Source organism: Aedes albopictus, chromosome 2 (assembly GCF_035046485.1).
Source record: "Aedes albopictus strain Foshan chromosome 2, AalbF5, whole genome shotgun sequence".
NCBI classification, from domain to species: Eukaryota; Metazoa; Arthropoda; class Insecta; order Diptera; family Culicidae; genus Aedes; species Aedes albopictus.
Genome location: NC_085137.1, coordinates 217711854 through 217735779, shown reverse-complemented (window position 1 = coordinate 217735779; position 23926 = coordinate 217711854). Strand labels below are relative to the sequence as shown.

The 23926-nt window shown below is 38.5% G+C and overlaps 1 protein-coding gene across 3 annotated transcripts in view; it reads right to left on the bottom strand.

Annotated features, from left to right (window-relative positions):
• The window catches only part of LOC109433057 (cGMP-dependent protein kinase, isozyme 2 forms cD4/T1/T3A/T3B), an 822160-nt gene that overhangs the window by 541905 nt on the left and 256329 nt on the right, over nt 1–23926 (bottom strand). For all 3 annotated transcript variants that reach the window (XM_062851134.1, XM_062851136.1, XM_062851135.1), the window contains one exon: nt 351–1284. In XM_062851134.1, coding sequence (XP_062707118.1) covers nt 351–1234 — 884 coding nt within the window. In that variant the 5' untranslated portion in view covers nt 1235–1284. The remainder of the gene's footprint in view (nt 1–350; nt 1285–23926) is intronic.

Genomic DNA, 23926 nt, shown 5'->3' with positions numbered 1-23926 from the left:
TTGAAAAAATATTACATTTCACATATATCCGCGATGAATATTTCTCTCAGTCCAACAAACCGTTTTCAAATTACGACAAATGAAAAAAATCTCAAAAGTTGGGTGAAAAACATGAGCTAAATTTCATTTGAATTGAAAAAGGTCACGTTTACGCGATGCGTGCGTTTAGCTGGAAATGCTCCATATTCAGTTGACTTCAAGCCACTTATATCGTGTAAACCAACTACAACACTGCATAGATCTTCTAAGAGGAATCGCATTTGCCTCCTCCTATGTAGGAAGCAAAACTAAATTATGTTATCATACTCTACATAAATATTAAACATTCAAATCAATAATCGTTCACTAACCTGTCGTCCTTGTCGTACTTCTGGAACGCCACGTGCATCAGCTCCAGCACCGAAATGTCCCGCTGTGGTTCGGCGGAAATACCCTGGGCACGCTGTCGTTGCACACCACCATGGGCACCCATTTTCCGTCCACCAGGAGACACACCACCGGCACCACCACTCGATCGGAACACACTCTGGAATTTGTCCAGGTGGCTTCGCAGCTCGGCCACTTCATCATGCTTGTGCCTTAGACAATCCTCTAGCTCCCGAATCCGGATGTCCCGTTCCTGTATCACTTTCAGCAATTCTTGCTCCCGGGGCGTGAGGTTTAAACTGGCCGGATCGTTGATGTAGAGGTTCTGCTGAAGGTCACCCTGCAGCACGACCATCTGTTTGACGTTGTTGACTGCGGCGGCCACGTTCGAAGAAGCATCCAGGTTGTTGTTGGAGGTGTCGTTCTGGGATGGTTGATGATCGATGGACGCCGCGCCTAGCTCACCACTGTTTTCATTCATCGTGCCAGCGACGGCGTTTGACGCGACAAGTTGCAATGACGACGAAACGGTTAGATCTTTTCCCGCGGAACCGTGAGAAGCTACTGACGACGGCAACGTCGGCGTCGACACCGACGACAACAACGACGCGCCCGACGGTGGATTATGGGTGGTGAGGGATGAAGGAGGATCAGAACGGGGCGAGGGCAGGGACCGGGACTGGGGCGACGGAGAACCGAAAGCGATACCGAGTCCGTTGGTCGGCGCCGCGAAGTTCGCGTACTTCAGCAGACGCACGAGATGCTGAGTATCGAGTGCGGTTGCGCCGCACAAGACCGTCTGCGTCTCCTGCTCTACGGCCGCCGGGCGCCGTGACGCGAAGCACAGCCCGTCAAAACACACGCGCATCCACACTTTTTTGCCTGGTTCGAACCCGCGGTGTCATAAAAATAAAATATCTGGAAGTAGACAAAAAGGGGAGAAAAACATACAAAATATTAGCCAAAAGGAAGTGTGCATCAGTCAGTCGTAAAGCATTTGGGCCCAGGCGCGTGACTAAATATCTGGAATTCCAGGGTTGGATCGAAATCTCAGACTTTCCAACCATGAAATGCGCGATAAAAAACCAAATGTCTGAATTTGAAACAGCCCTGGAATCAAAATAGGAAACATTAATTATTTGCTCAGCTCCCCACAGCTCCTACACCATCACCAGCAGCCAGGCTGGTAGTATGGCGTGGAGCATCTTCGTCTGTCGCACTCTACACCAGCCAAGCGAGGGTCAATCCAAAACGAGAACCAACAAGCGATATTTCTTCACGCGAATAACCGATCAGCTACGGGGGAGTGTTGATATCCCATCGCCGCGGCCGGCGGCACACGTTGTGTTGCTTGGACGAATGGTTTTCGCAGTTTACTTTATGGCTCAATACGTTTTTGATGACCCGGTTTTAGGGCGGGAAGTGCGATTTCGGCGTGTTGTGTATCGAACTTATTGGGATGATTCACTGAATGGTCGGATATCGAACTTCTTGCGTAGTTTTTGGCCTCTTTGGGGGTTCATATCTTGCAGCTGTTGCTTCAAAGGACAAGTTTGTCCACTAGAAATTAGTTGTGTCACCATATGTGAGAAACCGCCAGCACTACCTAAATATGTTTTTCACGCTCGAAGTGCGAAATTCTTTCTACCTTACTTACACTGTTATTCTTTGTTCCATTTTTAGACTTTATTTCGGTGACCATCTGTCAGTGAAAACTAGAGGCTCCCAAAGATATGTGCGTTACTTATTCGGCTTCGATAGAATGTTCATTCAAAACCAGTAGAAGTCAAAACGCGTGAACATAAAATTTTACATCCGAAATGTGCCCATGAAAACAATTTCTGGCTTTTGTTTAATTTTATACACGGAACAAAAATAAATAAGCGGTAGTCATATGGTTTGGCTAAAATATATTTTCTTGTTTAGTGGATTGATGAGTAATGCGAATTTCATTGATTTCTGCAAGTTTTAGATTGAAAAAAAGGTTCGACGAGAAGAGATACCTACCCATATTATATTTTCCTTTTTCTGACTCTTCTTCTTCTTGGCAAAACGTCTCCACTGGAGCAAAGCCTGCTTCTCAGCTTGTGCTATAAATTACAGGGGGTGGCCAAAATGTTTGGGATAGGCAACTTTTTTTTCTCTCACATAAAAGTTCAACATGCTGTAACTTTTCATAGAGTGCATCAAAAATTCTCAAATTTTGACTATGATGATTAACCTGAGCTTGTTAGGGGAATATCTGTAACAAGACACTGAAGACGACCTTACAGTTGAGGTCGAAATACGTATCTGTCAAAGGATGCAAATTCTTAGTGGAATTCAAAGGAACAGTACTTAACGAAATTTTGACTGTTTGTCAACTTATTATATGTGTATCATTGGTACAATTTTGAGCTCGATTGGTTAATCTTTCGCGAAGCTAGAACCGTTTTCGTAAAACACTATTTTTCAGACAGCTTATTTTTGAACTGTTATATCTCAGAAACCAGTGAACCAAATTAAATGAAATTTTGAACGTTTATCAACAATATATTAATGCTTCACAAGTTATTAAAACGTATGTACTTTTGAAACATTTAAAAAGGTAATCATGGAATGACACTTTTTGGTTCTTTTTCGAAAACGTGTAAATTTTTTACATCAATGTCATAAAATTTTAGTTTTGATATCTAAAGATTTTCTACTTCTGTTCTCAAGATATCTCAAATTAGATATATTGGAGCCAAATTGGGTTGAAGCAAGAACACATTTAATAATTTTTGTGTGGTATTGTAAATTTTACTTATTTTCCTCTATATGGGTGATAATGTCAAACCGGTATAACTTTATTCGTCATGAGAAAATATTATATTTTATAATGTCGCATCAAGTATCAATATATTGTTGGTTAAAGGTTCAAAGTTTGATTTGAATTTGTTCACTGGTTTCGGAGATATGACAGTTCAAAAATTGGTTGTCTAAAAAATAGTGTTTTACGAGAACGGTTCTAGTTTCGCGAACGATCAATCAATCGAGCCCAAATTTGTACCAATGATGATCATATAATAGGTTGACAAACAGTCAAAATTTGAGAATTTTTGATGCACTCTATGAAAAGTTACAGCATGTTGATCATTTTTGTGAAAGAAAAAAAAGTTGCCTATTCCAAACGTTTTGGCCACTCCCTGTATATTCCCACAGTTGTTAACTGAGAGTTTCCTCTGTCAATGATCATTTTTCATGTGCATATCGTGTGGCAGATATGAAGGTACTCTATGACTCTATGGTCAATGTATAAATTCATGCAATGGCAGGCAAAGAAAGCAATTTAATTAATAACTGTGGAAGTGCTTTAAGAACACTAAGTTTACGAGAGGCAGACCAAGTTCCAATGAGAAAGTTGAGCCATAAAGAAGAAGAAGTAGACATTAATATCAATGATAGAAGGCAGTAAACACGTACAAAGATATCGAAAAATTAATATTATGCATGATTAATTTTTGCATGCTATATCCCTTTCGGGATGGAGAGCAAAAAACTGAAATTTCCATACAAATTGCCTAAATTTGGCTCTCCAGAGCTCTCAGATTTTTCACTTTTCTTTGACATTTGCAAGAACTACTCTTTAACTTTAGATTCCTAGCTTTGTCCACCTAGATAAATCAAAAATTATAAATTTACGACAGATAAAACTTTTTCATGTTTTACAATTTTTGCACACTTTTTGTTTAACTTGCTGTGGTAAATCTCAAACACAACATAAACAAAAGTTTGTTTGCACACGTGCAAGTATATGTAATGTCTCAATATGTAAAACAATTTACATCAGGTAAACCAAAGACTAAACAGTTGAAAAAATTACGCAAAACTGTTATTGCTCAACAGCACAATTGTGCTGGTTCGTCACGAAAGGGATATGGGAAATATTCAGAAAAAAAGCCTTACTCACATAACGTCCTAACTGGGATAAAACCTATTTCTAACGAACTATACCATGTGTTCTGTAATCCATACGAGAATTCCTAAAAGAAATCGCCCATGAATTTCTTCAGAAACGCTTTCAGCGATTTTACAAAAAATCAAAAGTTATGGAATCGGCCAGAATGTTTCTGAGTTATTTTCGAAAATATTTCACAAACTTCCACAGAACTTTCCAAAAAAAATCGAAGAACTAATTTAAGATTGACCTCCTCATATTTTCATTCGTATTTGGTCACATTGATTGTCAGCTGAATGCTTCTTTTTTCATTCAATTCTCTGTCATGAAAATTTTCTGTTACGTCGTAAAATGTCCAATTTCTGTTAATCGGCAGTTACGGTCTAGCTCTATTTCTCAAAGAAAATTGTCGGTGACAGAAACATGAATAAATAAGTGAGAAAATTCACCAAAATGAATTTAAGTTTGATCTCCCAGTTTAGAATTTTCAAAATTCACGTTGATTGTACTCATTGCAAATAAAAATTAAAATCTCTGCTTCAGATTTACCTGCTTCAAGGATTTACCCTGAAATTTCTTTAAGATTTCTGTGAGGTAGGTTTCAATTGGGACATTCTGAAACTCCGTGATGAATTACTTTAGAAATTCATCTTGGGATTCGTTTAGAAAATTTCTTCTTGTCTAAGGAATCTTACGGAAATTATTTGAAATATTCTTTCATAAATAAGTAAGTTAAATGGTTTCTTCAGCCATTTTTTCTCAGATTCCTTCAGAAATTCGAAAAGGTATTTCTTGAAGAAGTCCACCAGAGATTTGTTTAAGAATTGCTCTAGGTATTCCATCAAAAATTCCTGCATTAAAATGTTTAGATTTTTTTTCAGCGAATTTTTTTCAGGAATTCCTCCAGAGATGATTGCATCATTACGTTCAGTGGTTCGAGCAAGAATTCCTCAAGAGATTCCTGCAGAAATTCAAGAAATACTTTTTCAGAATTTCCCTCAGATATTCCTACAAGCATTTCTTAAGAAATTTCTCTGGTATTTTCATTTGAAGACAACAATTTCCCCACGCATCCTTTCAGAATTATATTTCGAATTAATTCCCAGGTGTTTCTACAGGAATAGCTTAGGAAGCTTATTTAGGCATTTATCTTAGAATTTTTACAGCAATTCCTCCACAGATTGATCCAGGGTTACTTAATGAAAACTTTATAGAAAGATTTCTCCAGGATTTTTTCTAAAAATCCATCATTCCACTTCTCAAGGAATTCCACCAAAGGTTTCCCGAAATTTCAGAAATTTCATCAGTAATTTCTCCTGGGATTCCTTCTCGAATTTCCTTGGGATTTTTTCAGATATTCATCTAAAGATTCATCAAAGAATCCTTCCTAAGATTTCTACAGGAGTTCTACTGGGAATTGCTTCTGAAATTTCCACAGGGATTCTTTCAGAAACCAAAAATGTGGGCTTCGTGGCCGGCCGGTTAGCGGCGTTAGTCGTTTAGTTGTGTCTCGTAAGCCTCAGAGTGTGGGTTCGATTATCGCTCCAGTCGGGGAAAACTTATCGTCAAACGGAAAATTCTCCACTGGGTGTTATATGTGTTGTCCGTTGTCGAATGCTAGTAATGTTCAATTGTCCAGTCTGTGCGGCCTCTGGCTGAAAACGGTGTAATTGTTTTTTTTTTGTTTTTTTAGGGCTACCTTATCAGTAGGTCAGCTCCAGAGGCACGTTTTCCTCCATTTGGGAAATTTGTGCCATCGTCATGAATACGAGCCTATTCATTATTTATCTGAGGGAGAGGGAAGGGAGGAATAAGGGATGGTATAGGGAAAGGGAAGGTAAGGGAATAGGGTCGACATAATCGCATAAGCGTACCACAACGGGTTCAAACAGCGCCCTGAAAAGGGCACTGTAAAAACGCATAAAGCGTAAAGTAGCTATAGACTTACTTGCCACAAGGGTTCAGAATAACAGAACATCCTAAAGATTCAGGCTTCTTAGGTCAGTTTCACTGTCAAGTGTTTAAGTGTTGTTCAAGTGTTTACCGAGTACTCGGAAACGCAGTTGCGTAAAAGTTGGGTACTTACTTATCAAATGATTTTAGGTTCCACAGTCGGATTTTCAGCTAACATATGCAAATGAAGGCTGTTGAAGCTTGTGATAGACAAAATCATAAGTAGGAAAACCACATTGAGTTATCTCAATTGCGTTTCTGCTACGAGATTCCTTAAAAGTGATGGCAAGACTCCCGCATGGGGGCATCCACAAACACTCTATTACATATTGACTGCTTGACGGAATGCCGAGAAGAGATGTTGGTTTTTGAGCATTTGGTAAATCCAATTGTAAGTCATTGAATGATAAATAGGACAATCCATGCGGCTTCCCTTATGGAATCGAAAGGTATGTGTTCTAAAGTATCCTGAAAACCTAAAAAAACACCCAAACAAAATTGTTTTTGAATGAATGCTTTTCCGACATCGTATAAAACATTGTGTAATCAAATCACAGTGTACTTTCCATTTTGTTAAGCATGTTGGTTCCCATGGAGAGGCATGTTTGCCAGAAAAAAAAACATCGCGGGTGTAATGCTCGACAAAGCGCTCTAATCATTTCAGAAGAAAGAGGTCAAATTGATAAGTCTGATCTTCATACGCTGCATTATCCACTTACGGAATAAACTTGACAGTATAATCCCACCAAGATTTGGGAATAGCAAGGCTGCAAACAAGCAGTTTTATCAAAACATTTTGGGGCTCGAGGCATGACACGCGAGATTGCCATTTCAATTTTACTGAAAGTAGCAAACATCAGGTCAAACGCAAAATGCGGAACCATATAGGTGTTAACTGAAGCATTACATCTACATAGAAATCTCCCCTACGAATGTAAGGTTCTTTGACCAAAGCTGTTCTTTTATGCTGAAGATTAATCTGAGCTGTCATAACCATAGCCACTACCCAAACTAGGCACGATCAAACTCTTACAATCACAACATAAGAAAAAGAGAAGCGGTAAAAACCAATTCAATATCGATGGAAGAACGCCAGAGACGAAGATACACAGAGGACACTGTGAAGAACGCATAATGCGAAGAGCCATTTAGGTATTAATTAAAGCTAGTAAACAACATACTAATAATCCCACCCTTATTGAGCATCGGAGTTGAGGCTTAAGAAGGATAGCAGATTATCTCGGAGAAACACAAGGTCAACTGCAACATTGCTCCGGTTAGCGCAGTAAGGGCAGAATACTGTGGAGGGCGCCCTAGTATTCCACAGGCTCCATTAAGCGGTTAGAATTTTATTAGACCCCCCTAACCATTCATTCCTAAGCACGGTAAGCATATAGCCGCATAACACCATGAATTAGGGGTCACCTGTTTGATGGACTCTTACCACCGGAACAGGTAGTTCGTAGTGTTATTCTTAGCCAATTATGACAACCGCTACCGATACTACACAGCTATCTAGGCTGATCGAGAATAGAAGTTCATATTGATGATCAACTTCATACGGACCCGAACAGCCACTATTTCATCAGTAATTTCTCCTGGGAATCCATTTCAAATTTCCTTGGGATTCCTTCAGATATTCATCTAGAGATACATTGAAGAATCCTTCCTAAGATTTCTACAGGAATTATACTACAGATCTCTTCTGAAATTTCTCCAGGGGTTCTTTCAGAAACCAAAAATGTGGGCTTCTTGGCCAACCGGTTAGCTGCGTCAGTCATTTAGTTGTGTCTCGTAAGCTTCGAAGTGTGGATGAGATTATCGCTCCATTCGGGAAAAACTTTTCGTCAAACGGAAAATTCTCCACTGGGCCACTGGGTGTTATATGTGTTGTTCGTTATCTAATGTGATTAATATTCAATTGTTCAGTCTGTGTGGCCTCTGGATGAAAACGGTGTTATTGTCTTTTTTGTTTTTTAGGGATACCTGAGAATGCACCACAAGAGACTTATACAGATTTTTCGGGATTTTTTCAGGAATTTCAGCAAGTTCAAAAGTTTTTCAATGGAGTATCTCAGAAACTCCTCTTCAAAGCTCATTTCTCCAAGAATTAACTGACGAATTCCATTAGTATTCAAATATTTCTCCACGGATTTTCTAGAACTTCTCTCAAAAGTTACACAAAAAATTACAGAATTTTTGAAAGAATCCATTAAGGATTTTATAAAGGAATATCTGGAGAATTACTTAAAGAAATCCTAAAACTTCTGGTGATACCTTTGGAGTTTCCTAGAAGAAATGATTTACATTTTTCTTGAGGAGTTCTAGGACAACAACTCCTGAAGCAATTTCTTAAGTTATCACTAAACTTCATAAGATACCACCTAAATTCCTAGAAAAAAAATGAGAAACTTCTGTAGGAACTTGGAAGTAATTTCAAAGAAAAATTGCCTCAGAAATTTCTGGAGGGATTCCTATGGAAATCTGTTTAAAAATTTAGATATAATCTCTTAAAAATCATTGCAGAAATCCCTGCCGAAATAGCAGACAAAGATAGTGGTGGGGGTTCCCAGGTGGGGCTTCTGAACGAGTCCATGGAAGAACTCCTGAAGATACCACTGGAGAAATTTGAAGGGTCTTTTAACAAGTACTGAACAAAATACATTCTACACAATAATCTCTGAAGAAATTTTGTAGTAAATCCTACAGAAACATAATACTAATCTTAGAAAGAATACCTGGAAGAAACTTCTGGAGAAATTCCTGAAGCATCACCGGAAAAATTTCTGAAGGAATCCCTGATGTAAGGTCCAAATAAATCCTAAGCAATACCTGGAGCACTACTGGAGGAACCCCAATATAATTTCCACAAGAACCACTTGGAATTTTTCTGGAGAAATTTCTAAATATATGCCTGGAAAAAATCCCTGAATACTTGGAGCAATACCAGGAGAAACCTCTGGAGAAATTCTAACAATTATTTATATAAAGGGTGGCTGGAAAAAATGCTTCTAAAGGAAAACCCTTGATTGAATTCTAAAAGAATCTCCGAATCTTTGTAAAAAAAAACAAATCTCCAAAAATTGCATCTTTTGATGAAATCTTTGAAAAAAAAACTCCTTTGGAAAATTCTGATAATATTCGGGAAGAATTCCTTCAAAACTGATCGAAGAAATACATGAACGAATACATGCACGGATTTTTGTAGCATTCCTTGAAGAACACTTCCTAAATAATTCTTAAATAATTCCCAGTAGGAATTTCTGAAGAAGCCCGTGGATTAGTTTCAAGATTGATCTTTTGAGAAACTCCTGATGAAGACCCAAATATCCGAAGAAATTCTTGGAGAAATGTACAAAGGAATACATGTATAGAAATGGATTCTAAAGGAATATCAGGAGGAATCTTTGAAGTAACTCTTGCAGAAATCATTCTAGGGAATCCTGAAAAAATCTTCTTTATATAACAACTCTGAGAAAAAAAAAATGATGAAACCTGAAATAACCCTTGAGGATTATTTGACAGTGTCCCTAGAGGTAATCATGGAAAAAATACTAAAGCGCATGGGAAAGAATACATTCTTAAATTAATTTTAGAAGAAACCTGGCTGAAGTCGTAAAAAGAATGCCCAAACGAAAGTCCCTTTCACGAAAATTACAGAAAAAGTTCATGAAAATATAATTTATGAAGGTGTTTATCAGAATCATTCTTAACCTTTCAGGGCGCGCGCCTGTTGATTACTTGAACTGCACCACACTCGCGCTATATGGGACGAGCGAGGTTTTTAGGCGCAATATTGAAGTCATTTCCATGAGACATGAGGCATACCTGTATAAGCCCGAAATAAAGAAACTTTGAGTAACTACACACTAAGAAATTCTTAATGTTGATGGTGACGCAATTGTAGAAACTGACGTAACTCAGTATGCCTCAAACACAAATATGCTTTAATGTTGTGTCTCTGGTAATGTAAACACTAAAACGAACATTTTTAGATATCTTTTCTGTTATGATAACCACATTTTAAGCGTGTACTCGTAGTATTATAAGAAATAACAAGTTTTTGCGTTTCAAGTGCTTGAAATTTACACGAGGAATGACACAACTCAACCACGGTGTACACTACCGCTGATGATGAAGTGTCAAAAGTGATCCATCAAAACAAATCTGATTTAGTTAGTAACTCAACTACATACAATGTTAAAATACGTCCCGTGGAACTACTTGTTGGAAAATATATAGTTCATAACTGATGGCATAGCTATAGCAGTTTAAGCAACAAGGTAAACATTTTAGGGCACAGCAAAGTCGGCAGGGACCCAGTTTTCGGTGGCGAGTGAAAGTGTGCGAAGGAGGAAGTTTTCTGGGCTTGTGGTCATATCAAGTGTATCAATTATGGATTTATCATCGTTTTTGTTGATTATGTGTATACAGTTAAGAATTATTTGAATAAAGTTAATTAAAACGAGATTCGTATGGTGTTTACCTGATTAAACAAGAAGGAAACGGGAAAGGTTTCAGCGAATTAAGTAAATTGAGGTTATGTTGACAATAAACGAGCACCCCATTGTAATATTACAAGCATAAAATTCCCATGACCGACGTCGTTTTAAAGTAAGGTCAAAAGTAAATGACGCAAATTTACATTATTTTTTCGAAGTGTGTAGGTCTGATTTCACCATGACAGCACTGCTTGCAATGTACTAAACCTAGATCAACAGGATAAAGTGGCATAACTCATTATGGAGGCACGATGAGCGAAGTCCATTTGCGAACTTTGGAGAACACAGGTTAGCACCGGTGTTCAAACTCTGCTACACTTCGACCTACGAAGCAAACACTCATAGAAAACTTTAAAAATCAAATAAATGCTATAGTGGATAAGATTCCTAAAGGCGACATCAAGATTCCCATGGACGGCTCCAAAGTTGGTTCTAACAACCCGGTCTCGGCCTATGCCGACATGCTACGTGAGAACTCGTGGTCCCAGAGAAATAAACGAGAACGAAGAGCTGTTCGCGGAGTTAAAATACATAAACACGTTTAATACTTCCAGTGAGTTATTCGCCTTTTTAAAGAAACAGAACACAAGACAGCACCCACTGGTGTATCCGCGAACATTTTCTGACAGTTGCTGCAGCAATTCTACTATTCATAAAGGGAGGGGGTCTCCAGTTAGCCTAGTGGTTAAGGCTATGGATCGCCAATCCGGAGACGGCGGGTTCGATTCCCGCTCCGGTCGGGGGAAATTTCTCGACTCCCTGGGCATAGTATATCATCGTGCTTGCCACAATGGCTGGCAAGGAAAGCCCTCCAATTAATAACTGTGGAAGTGCTCAAAGAACACTAAGTTGGAGAGAGGCAGGGCAAGTCTCAGTGGAGACGTAGAGCCATAAAGAAGAAGAAGAAGAAGAAGAAGAAGAAGAAGAAGAAGAAGAAAGGGAGGACAAAATCTGGCACCAGTTAAGCACCCATTTTAATTGAAATGTTTTTTGTCGATGAGTTGGAGAACCGTGTAGCTGATATTCCAGAAGGTGGAAGCGTATTTAGAAGATCAATAAAGCGCCATCAAGATCGCCCTCATCGCCACCGGCGAGAATAATTTGGCTGAGCTTCGCATTCAGAGAATGTTGTGGATAACAGATTACAATTGGAGGAAGATACAGAAGCGTAGGAACGCTAAAGCCAGGATAGAGCGAGCGAAAACACGAGGAGCCAAAGCCGTAATCCGTTAAGCCTGGAGCACATAGCGTCCGTTCCGTCGAGGTTTGCGTTTTTTGACAGTTTTCCCATGGGAAATGTGTCAAACTACTGTCACGCACTCGCAAACGTATGCATTGTGTGGGGCACTTCAGCGCTATTCGGCTCTCAAGAAGGAAGTGAAAATCTCATGTAAACGAGACAAAAGGGCGTGAACGGACTTCCTAGCCGACGAATCCGAGAAAGCTGCTAATACCAGCGACATTCGTCTCCTTTACCATATCTCACCTTAGTGGGACTAAGATGGATGCAACGACCTCCATGAAAGACACGTATGGACAGTTGTTAACCGGCCGGGCTGACCAGTTGAAATGGTGGTTCGAAAACTTTGGAAACCTGTTGCAAGTGTCAGTCATGTCACCAACATCTCGGCATGATCCGCTAAGAGTTCGACACATTACCCGTGTCAACAATTGAAGCTCCATCTTTGCATAAGATAGAAACAGCCATCCATAGCAAAAAATCGAACAGAGCCCGGAGTCGATTGCGTATCAACCGAGATGTTCGAAATTGACTCCGCCACCAAACCAGCGACGCATAGACTATCCTGGGTCTTACGATAACCGTATAGATCCAATGAATCATTTTTGGTTTGAGCCCCCATTTTCTTCCAAACGTAGTTTTACTTACCCAAAGAGCACTCGTGGCTTTGTTAATTACATGTTCTAAGTGTAAGTTCCAGTTAAGTTTATCACCTAGAATTACTCCCAGATATTTAGCATTTGACGAGTATTTTAAGATAGATCCGTTAATTTTCAAAGTTTTCAAAGCAGGTTTTCTTCTGCGGGTAAATGGCACTAAAACTGCTTTTGAAGGGTCGATGTTCAATCCTTCGTTTTGACACCAACGCCAGGTGCAGTTTAGTGCAGATTGCATTCTGTTTGTTATGATACTGTCAAACTTTCCACGCACTATTATAACTACGTCATCTGCAAAACCGATGACTTCGAAGCCTTTTTCCACTAGTGTATTAAGAAGATCATCAACAACAAGTGACCATAGTAAAGGGGACAATACACCTCCTGGAGGACATCCCCTGGTAGTCTTTACAGTTATTGATGATTCTCCCAATTCAGCCGATACTTTCCTATTATTTAGCATTTCCATTATCCACTTTTTGATACAAGGATCGAAGTTTCTATTTGTCATTGAATTTTCAATAGAGCTGTCAGACGCATTATCAAAAGCACCTTCTATATCAAAAAATGCTACAAGAGCAATTTCTTTCCTGTTAAGCGTACTTTCTATTTTTGTAACTAGTTCGTGAAGAGCTGTGACTGTAGATTTATTGGATTGGTAAGCAAATCGATATCTTCTAAGAGGATATCTTTGTAAATAATTTGATTTTATGTATTCGCCTATTATCTTTTCCATAATTTTGAGTATGGTAGACGTAAGACTTATAGGCCTGAAAGATTTTGGTTGTGCTTTGTCTTTTTTAACCGCTTTTGGAATAAAAACTACTCGAACTTGAGTCCATACTTTAGGTATATGCCCTAAAGTTAAACTGCATTTAAAAATACTAGTAAGGGAATTTAACAATTCTTTTCCACCCTTCTGAAGAAGTGCAGGAAATATGCCATCCCTTCTCGGAGATTTGAATGGTTCGAAGGAGTTCACTGCCCATTCAACTTTAGATCGTGTGAAGATTGTATCCGGTATAGTAAAGTTGGTGTCTACAGTCCGTATTGGCCTATAGTTTTCATCAACTCCCGTACCATCTTCATCATTACTTGATAGTAAACTTGATCCAGGGAAATGAGTTTCCATCATTATTTTAAGTGTTTCGTTTGAATCAACAGTGAAACTCCCGTCTGTTTTCTTCAAACTTCCCAGGCCATTTGAATGGTTTTTGGAAAGAACTTTTTGCAGTTTTGCTACATCTGGGGTTTTTTCTATGTTTTCACAATAAGACCTCCAGGTTTTCCTTCGAGATTTTCTTATTTCTTTATTGTAAAGTGTAAGGGTTTTTTTATATTCATCCCATTTTCCAGAAACTTTTGCTCGATTAAAAGTTTCCTGGATTTTTTCCTTAAGTTGTTTAAAGTTAAAAAAAGTTATTAAGTAAATTAATTTTAATTAAAAAAAGTTATTAAGTAAATTAATTCTACATGTCATCGACCAAAGTTTGGGGTCACCCTCAAAATGATGTATCAGCCAAAAGTTTCGGGTCACTATCGTAAAACATAGAAAAGTGATTTGTTGATATCTTTGTCATCTTTCATTCAATTTTAATTCTACTTGGCTTATTTGAAACAAAATGAATGGTACGCACTGCATAGACATTGAACCACACATATATTTTTTTTTATCTGTATTAACGAGATTTTTAGCCCTACACAGTTCGAAAAAAACCTGTAAAATTATGACGGATCAAATGTAACAAAAGGACCCCGTCATATATGATGGAAATTCTTGTGCGATCTTAAAATTACATTGCAGATATCTGTTATTAAATATAAAGAAAAATTGAACTCCGAGCGAGAATTGAACTCAGATCCTTGGGGTGTGAATAGCACGCCCTAGCTCTCTCGGCTATCTCAGCTTGTTGAAGTGCAGACAGTCAAAGTTAAACTGCTTCTACCATGATGCACGCATTCCCGACATGCTCTGTCTGCTGCAGAGAGTACTGAGAGAGACAACGGGGAAACCGCCACAGCCGTTCGCTTAGCTGATGACGGAGAGTGGCTGGCATGATTTATAGCAGATGCTTGTAAATTTAAAGCGAATATGCTTTAAAATCTGTAAACAAACCGTCTGACCAGTAGCGGGCTGCTCGGCTGACGTTAAATGTTGGTGATTTACATTTTTCTGCCGCAAATTTCAGTTGATCTTCAAATTACGTGCTGCTTAACTTTCATATTTTTTTGCTGTGTAGGCTAGTTCATCTCGGGACCCACGCTTTACTTCCCTTCCGAAGGAAGAACTCACATTTTGTAAGTTTGTCGGGAGTGGGATTCGATCACACACACACAGTTTTATTTCACGAGTTCGGCTGTGCAAATCTCGGTTTCTGAATTTTAACCGAGATTCAGCTAACAAGATGGTTGGTTGCTTAGAAACAAGGCGTGTTATACTGATTCTCGGCATTTGTAAACTGAGATCTCATGAAAACATTTAGCTGACTTCTCGGCTGTGCAAAACTCGGCATTCGTAAGCCGAGATTCGGCATTCCAAATTAAGTGTGCAGGTCCTCAGCGTGATAGTCAAGTGTTCTAACCATCACACCAGGTCCGCTCCACTCCATATTTGTTGAAATTTACATGCTAAACGTAAATTTACATACTAAAACGTAAAGTTGTCTCATTTTTCGAAGTGTGGTGAAATGTGTTAACTTTACATAACATTTTTATATACACGTTAAGTTAAAGACATCAAACGTAAATTTAGTAAATTATCTTTGAAATGAGCCAAAAAGAATTAAAATTGAACTATGGATGACGAAGATATCACTAAATCACTTTTCCATGTTTTACGAAAGTGACCCCAAACTTTTGGCTGATACATCATATTGAGGGGTGACCCCAAACTTTTGGTCTATGACTTGAAGAGTTAATTTACTTAAGGCGAAACTGGAAGCATTTCCTCATTTTTTCGGTTTTTGATTTTTCATTAAATAACGAAGCAATATTTTCAAAATCGGCTTTCGTGCACATGTAGAGTATGGATCAAGGTATCTCTGAATTTTTTTGAGTTGGAAAATGTTTTCCATTTTTGCAGAAACCATTTTTTTGTGAAATTATGTTTAAAAATGGTTTCTGCAAAATCAAAAAACATTTTCCACTACAAAAAAAATCAGAAGATGCCTTGATCCATACTCTACATGTGCACAAAAACCGATTTTAAAAATATTGCTACGTTATTTAAAAAAATAATCAAAAACCAAAAAGTAAGGAAATGCTTTCAGTTTCGCCTTAAATAACTTTTTTTTTCTAGATTTTTTAGCTAAGTTCTGTAAAAAGCAGTTGAAAGCTAATAGAAAATGGGTTATATTACCGCTCTCATCTTAAAATTTGGTCGACCCAATTTCAAGCGACACTGCCGTAAGTTTATATTCATTTTTTAGAAAATTTGGCAACTTTAGGTTAAGTTTACATGCGAAATTTTTTGAAAAAGTTTGTTTTAAATCATGTTCAAAGTTTCTTTGACTTATTATCTTTTGAATGAGATTTAGGGTTTTGAAATCGGACGCAAATTGGCGGAGATATGGGCCTAAAAAATGACATATTTTTGAGGGGGTGACCCTAAACTTTTGATCGGGAGTGTACGAGGGTTGTACATCGTTCTCAAAGTCCTCGGCAAAGTGATCCTTAACCGGATACAGAAAGAGGTTGGAACAATTCTCCGATGACAGCAAACAGGGTTCCGTGCAAGACGATCCTGCGTGGACTATATTGTCACGCTCCGTATTATCTTGGAGCAAACCATTGAATTCCAAAAGGCTATAACGAATCAAGAAAGATTGAAGAGTGCAATGTGTTATTCACTTGCGCAAAAAATGATCACCAGTATTATTAAAATTTAACAAAATCGAAATTAGCACCATACAAAACCCGGAATCATCAAACTACTCTTCGATCGATTAATTTACAACTCCGAATCAACCGTGCTGCCGACGTCGATACTAAGTATGAAGGCACCCAATCTGGCGCATGAACATCACTCAGAGCACCGTGTACAACATAAAACCGGTAAATTACGATCGTAAATCAAATCCCAGGGTGCTGGTGCTGGTGGTGAAACCTGAACCGTCGTCAACATTTCAAAGTGTGCACTTTTCTGTAGCACAAACTAGCCTCCGGCCGTGCGATCACCTCTTCCGATCCCATATGAATGGGCTGTGGTGGTTATGGTATCACTCTTTGCTGGCCTGGCCGCCACCAACCACCCCTTTTATCGATCGTTTCTAATGATTGTAATCAATCTATGGCAAAAATCAAACCGAGATCGCCGATGGTAACGCTGCACTCTGCTCGAATGGATCAAAACCGTGCGATCTCGTGTTGGAGTTTTTCAATCGATTTTTCACCTGACACTTGACCAACGTCACCGTCTTATGCGTGACTGTCGGTGCAACCTAGTCGAGCCCCTTCTTTGGCAAATGTTGTAAATATTCGCAATATAGAGTATGACGGGGAAAAGTTTCCAGAATAAATATCAATAATGGAATATTCAGAATACGCGACAGTAACTACATGCATTCTTGATGGATCGATTTGGGAAAATTAATACTAGTACAGTAATATCATTTTTCCCCAATTCACTTTATTAAACAGCGGATTCAGCAGCTGCGGACACTCGATAACGTGCACTGTTTATTTTTTCTTTCCTCAATTATAAAATAATCGTAATCAATTAAATATGTATGTACTACTAATCATGTACGCTCGGAGGCTCTATGAGTCTGTGGGTCTCTGGGACTGCGCATATCACATTTCGATCGACCGACTGATCGATCGATCGAACGGATGTATTCATGCGTAATACGCGCAGCAAACTGTCAGCGACTTCGACGAACGACTTCTGTCGCAGACAGTAGTGCGTTGAAAGAACCTTTGTGCCGCATGTTTCGCTCATAAATGTCTAATTATTGGTCCGCGTCAACGAGCGAAGAATTGATCGGCCAGGAAACGCGGTGCAATAAAATGCATGTAATAAAAATATTGTTACATGTTGTGCAATTTCAAACTGCCAGCTGTTGATCGTGTCCGATGCGATGATGGTTTGATGGTGACACACGGGATGGCTCGAGGCACCATCTTGGCAGAGTTGGTGGCAATCGATCATGGATCATGACTTTAAAGAGAGTTGCGAGGTGCTAATGTAATTGATTCGCCGCTGAACGATTTTTAATATATCCATTCTTAAAATATATCGAATGATTAGATTCTACGAGCAGTTCTAACGCATATACGGCAGCGGAAGCTATGACGTCAAAATAATCCTAGGAGACCTTAAAGCTCGAGTAGGCCAAGAAAAGGAATTTAGACAGTCGAAAAGTTCATCACCCAGCAGCTGACGAACGAAAATGGTCCACATTGATATTACTACCTCCATGCATATGTAGCGGGGGATTTTTTTTATTACTGTACGGGTTTGGGCCGAAGGATCTCAGATTTTCATGAAACTTTTTCCACAGGCGGGGCTCATGAATATATGAACAAAAAAAATTGAGAAAAATTCAGGGTCGCCTATTTTCCGGGTAAACTCAGGTGGTTTTTTTTATTTTCCCCTGACACTACTTACTTTGAAAAATCATAATTTTTTTTTAGAAAATGAAAGCAAACTTTCTCAGGAATCCGAAAAAAAATATGAAATGAAAAAAATCTCCACAGATGAGAAAATTCGTAAAGAAAAGCCGGAAAAACTATGCCCGAACTCGTGGAAAATTTTCAATAAAATATTTTTTAGAAGATTACTTCATAAGCTTCAATCACTGAAATTTTTGGAATGCACTTTTTTTTCATTTTTGAGTTATGGCCAATTTTGTTGAAAAGTGACCAAATGTGCCATATAAGCCTTTTCTTTGATAAATCATCACTCAAGAACGAAGCATCGTAGAACCAAAATTTTTTAATGAAAATGAAAAAAAAATCTCAGGTATAAAAAAAAAACATGAAGTGGAAAAAGTTTTCCACAAAATTTTCCACATTTGAGAAAATTCATAAAGAAAAACTAGAAAAACTATGCCCGAACTTGCGGAAAATTTTCAAAATAAAATATGTTTGAGAAGGTAATTTTATAAGCTTTGATTGCAGAAATTTTTGGAATGCAGTTTTTTTCGTTCTTGAGCTATGGCCAATTTTGTGAAAACTGACCGTATAAACCTATATGATATGGTCATATTTCACAAAAATGGCCATAACTCAGGAAAGAAAAAAAGTGCATTTCAAAAATATCAGCGATCAAAGCTTATGAAAAATGATTGAGAATTTTCCGCGAATTCGGGCATAACTTTTCTGATTGTTTTTAGAATTTTCTCAACTGCGTAAAATTTTGTGGAAAACTTTTTCCAGATCATATTTTTTTGGATTCCTAAGAAAAAATGCTTTCTAAAAAAAACTTTGTATCTTTGATGCTTCGTTTTTAAGTTATGATTTTTCAAAGAAAATACTTATATGGCACATTTGGATATTTTTCAACAAAATTGGATATAACTCAAAAACGAAAAAAAAGTGCATTCCATAAATATCAGCGATTTAAGCTTATAAAATAATTTTCTTAAAAATATTTAAAGAAAATTTTCCACGAGTTCGGGCATAGTTTTTCCGGCTTTTTTCACGAATTTTCTCAACTGTGAAAAATTTTAAGGAAAACTTTTCCCAGTTCATTTTTTTTGGATTTCTGAGAAGATTTGCTTTCATTTTCTAAAAAAAAAACTTTGTATTTGCGATGCTTCGATCTTGAGTTACAATTTTTCAAAGTAAGTAGTGTCAGGGGAAAACAAACAATTTCCACCTGAATTTTCCGGGAAAATAGGCGACCCTAAATTTTCTTTATTTTTTTTTTTGTTCATATATCCATGAGCCCTGCCTGTGAAAAAAGTTTCATAAAAATCTGAGACCCTTTGACCCAATTTGTACGATAATAATAAAAAAATCCCCAGCACCTTCTACTAGCACAACCTTTCTTATTGTTACACCTGAAGATCAACACAACAGACGGGATCGCAAATATACCACGTTCTGATTGATGGACGGCACTACATATAAGGTACACCGGGGCAAGTTGAAACAGGTGGGGCAAGATGAAACGCGAAGTTTTAAGATAGATGTCAATACAATTTGGAAATTTATCCTTCCCTAAAAGATTGTTTGAATAAAAAATTATGTGTTATGGCAAATCAATTGTTTATCATAATTAGAAAACATCATGCTAACCCGCTGTTTCATCTTGCCCCATCCGTTTCAACTTGCCCCGGTGTACCTTAGGGGTTCATGGTGGCTGTGTTTATATCTAGAAAAAGTTATGAAAACCATATAAAAAGTGTAAAAATAGTGTAGGTACCACTTTTTTACGAGCTGGGAAGAAATTTACCTCGATCAAAATATTTAAAACCGATTTAGAGTGTAGTGTTGTAAAGACCTGAGCAGCTGTCAAATAACCAAACCTTTGCAAGACAAAGTTTGCAGTAACAGCTAGTTATCAAAAAATCTTACAAAAAATATGAATGTTGTTAGGAACAAAAAAAATCTTGGAGAAATAGCCATCCCAGAATTAAAGAAAATTCAATAGATAAAATTGGAATTCCTAGATTGAAAACTTCTATCGGAATCCTTGTTGAAACCTATAGATCCTCCAGGAGTAGTGCTAGGAATTTCTTCAATGATTTCTCCAGATATTTCTCCAGGGATTCGGGGTAATGGCATCCAGTCTCTTTCAATTAAAAACGGATTCTTATGTTTTCATCCGACGTTTCGGACACATTTATTGTACCTTCTTCTTGGGATCTGATGGACAACAAACAAATTATATGTTATGTATTATGCTGTGTCTGTGTAGTGTACTTCCCAGTCAACCAGTGATCGTATAAGATGTTGCATAAGATGTTAAAGTGGAGGCGATATGCGTACATTTTACATGCGCCTAAATAGAGGCATGTACGCATTTGACCTCCACTTTATCATCTTATGCAACATCTTATACGATTACTGACTGTCTGGGTTACTAACAATGTTCCGTTTCATCGTTAAGGGCCTGCAGCATAGGCACCTTTGTCAACGATTTATGCTCCAACATAATTTGTTTGTTGCCCATCAGATCAAAAGCAGAAGGCACAATAAATGTGTCCGAAACGTCGGATGAAAGCATAAGGATCCGTTTTTAATTGAAAGAGACTGGAAGCCATTACCCCGAATCAACTATCACAGTCGTATCTCTAAGAAAGTTCTCAGGGGATTCCTCCAGGAAGTCTACCAAAATTTCCTTTAGAAACACATCCAGGGATTCCTTCAGAGATCCCACTTGAAATTTCTCCTGGGATTCATCCTGTAATTTCTTCACGAATTTCTTCAGGTATCAGTAGGTCAGCTCCAGAGGCACGTTCTCCTCTATTTGGGAAATTTGTGAATTTTTAAGGTATTCCTTCAAGGATTCCACCAGAGATTTCTCCAGGAATTTTCCAGAGCTTCCTCCAGGAGTTCTTCCAAGAGTTCCTTTAGGAACGCCTCCAGCGATTCTTAAAGGAATCCCCCGACGGAATTATACAAGAATGCCTCCCCTGATTCCTCCAGGAGTTTTTCAATGAATTACTTCAGTACTTCCTCCAGGAATTCCTCCACATATTCCTTCAGGAATTTGTCCAAGGAATGCTTTCACGGATTTCTCCCGAAATTCTTCCAGATATACAACAAGGGATTCTTCCTGAAAATCCTCCAAAAATTTCTACTGGAATGCCTACCAGAATTTCTACACAAATCCTTCCAGGAAGTTCATTCAAGAATTCCTCCTGGAATTCGTTCACGGATTTCTCCAGGAATTTCTCCACGGATTCCTCCAGGAATTTTTCTAGGGATTCCCCTAAAAATTCTTTTAGGGATTCTCGATTTCCCAAACCCCAACCATAAAACCTTACGTAATTTATAGACAGCCCTTCAGGAATGTCTTCATGAATCTTTCAGAGCTTCCTCCAAGCATTCTTCCAAGTATTGCTTTAGGAATGCCTCCAGGGATTTCTTCAGAGGTTCCTCCTGAAAATCCTCCAGAAATTTGTTTTGGAATGATCCCACGAATTTCTCCTGAAATTCCTCCAGGGATTACACCAGGATGTCTACCAGGAATATTTTATTCTTAACCACTTAACCTAGGGCAATTGGCAGCTACACTTACACTTTTTACAGCGCCTAAATGTATTCTATTATATTTTTATTCGAACTGGTTTGCATTTGTGCTGCTTTCACTTTTCTACCCTGTCCTTGGTAGAATGATGAGCATGATGATGAAATGATGTGTGGCTGTTTTTCCTTTTCCAGTCCGATTGGGGGTTGTCCATTATGGGTTGCCGTTCGCCGATATCCAATTATCCGAGTCCGTTTGAGCTACGAGAGCGCAGAAGAGGGTCAAGTGTCAGCCGCTCTCGGGGGGAAAAGCAACTGACGAAGTGCCGGGGCTGGGATCGAACCCATGACAATCCGCTTATGAAGCGAACGTGTAGCCACTGCGCCACGGGCCCCGGCAACTACCAGAAATTTTCCAGATTTTTCTGCTGGAATGTCTGCATGGATTCCTCCATATTTTTCCAGGAATTCCTCAACGGATGCCTCCAGGAGTTCTTCCAAGGATTTCTTCAGGAATACCACTAGGGATTCATAAAAAAACCCTTCACGGGTTCCTTCTGAAACTCTTCCGTGAAATCCACCAGGGATTCCTCCAAAGATTTCCCAAAAAGTTCCGCAAGGAATTTCTCCAGGGATTCTTCCAGAAATTCATCTGAATATTCCTCCAGAAATTCTTCCTGAATTTCTCCAGATTTTTTTCCAGGTAATCTTCCAGAAGTTCCTTCAAGAATTCCTCCACGGATTCATTCAGGAAATTCTGCAGGAACTTCTTAAGAAATGCCTTCAAGAATTCTTCCAAAAATTCCTCCAGGTATTCTTCCTGAAATTCCTCAACAAGTCCCACCTGAATTTCTCCAGCAATTCCTTCAAGATTTTTACTCCAGGATATTCTACAGAAATTCCTCCAAAAATTTCTCCAGGAATTCCTCCTGGGATTCTTCCAGAAGTTTTCCAGAGCTTCCTCCAGGAATTCTTCTAAGCATTCCGTTAGTAATGCCTCTAGGGATTCATCATGAAACTCTCCCAGGAATTTCTCCGGAAATGACTCCACGGATTCCTCCAGGAATTCTTCCATGAATTCCTTCAGAATTTCATGCAGAGATTCGTCAATGAACTCCTCCAGAAATTCCTCCAAATATTCCTACAGAAATTCCTCCAGGAATTCGTCCTTGGAGTATTTCAGGAAATCCTTTAACGTATTTTTTAGGATTCCTCCTGTAATTCCACCAGTAGAGATTCCCGCAAAAATTTCTGCAGGGATTCCTTCAGGATTTCCTCAAGGAAAATCTACAGAAATTCATCTAGAAACTCCTCCAGAAACTCCTCCGGGGATTTCTCCAGTAGTTTTCCAGAGCTTCCTCTAGGAATTCTTCCAAGCATCCTTTAGCGATGCCTCCAGGGATTCCTCCAGAAGGTCCTCCAGGAATTTCTCCAGCAATTGCTTCTGGAATTCCTCCAGGAAACCTTCTAGAACTTCCTCCAGGATATCCTCCTGAAAATCTAGCGGGAATTTCTCCAGCAGAACTTCCTGGAATTCCTCCAAGAATTTCTCCAGGGATTCCTCCAGGACTTTTCAAGTGCTTCCTTCAGGATTCCTTCAAGGTTTCCTCCGTGAATTTTGCAGAGCTTCATCTAGAGATTCCTCGAGAAATCCCGAACGAATTGCAAAAATGATGCAGTAAACTCAATGTGATGCGGAAGTCAACATGTTCCAGGTACATATAACGCTGTTTTGTATACGAAATGCCAAAATAGTGTATGGAGTTCAAATGTGAACCACATCATAATGGTAAATAAGATGCCTAGATGCTATAGTGATTGATAAAATGGTGCATGGAAAGCTTTGAAGAACGATATTAGCGTGTAGTATTAGTTGTCACTGTTATTCATTGATTACACTAGTTTACAAAATAAAACGAAAGTCGTGAACTTCTGTTAACGACCAACATTTTTGAAGTATAATTTAGCGCTGATTTCGAAACCGTGCTTCAAAAAATTTAAAGTAGAACAGTTTTTGAGTTTTAGCTCAATATCGAGTTTTACAACTTTTCAAAATATGGAATTTCTTAAAATTCAAATATCTTGCGCTTTGTTCAACCAATTTTAAATCTTTTTCCATAAATTAAAAGCTGAATATAATACCATTCGATCA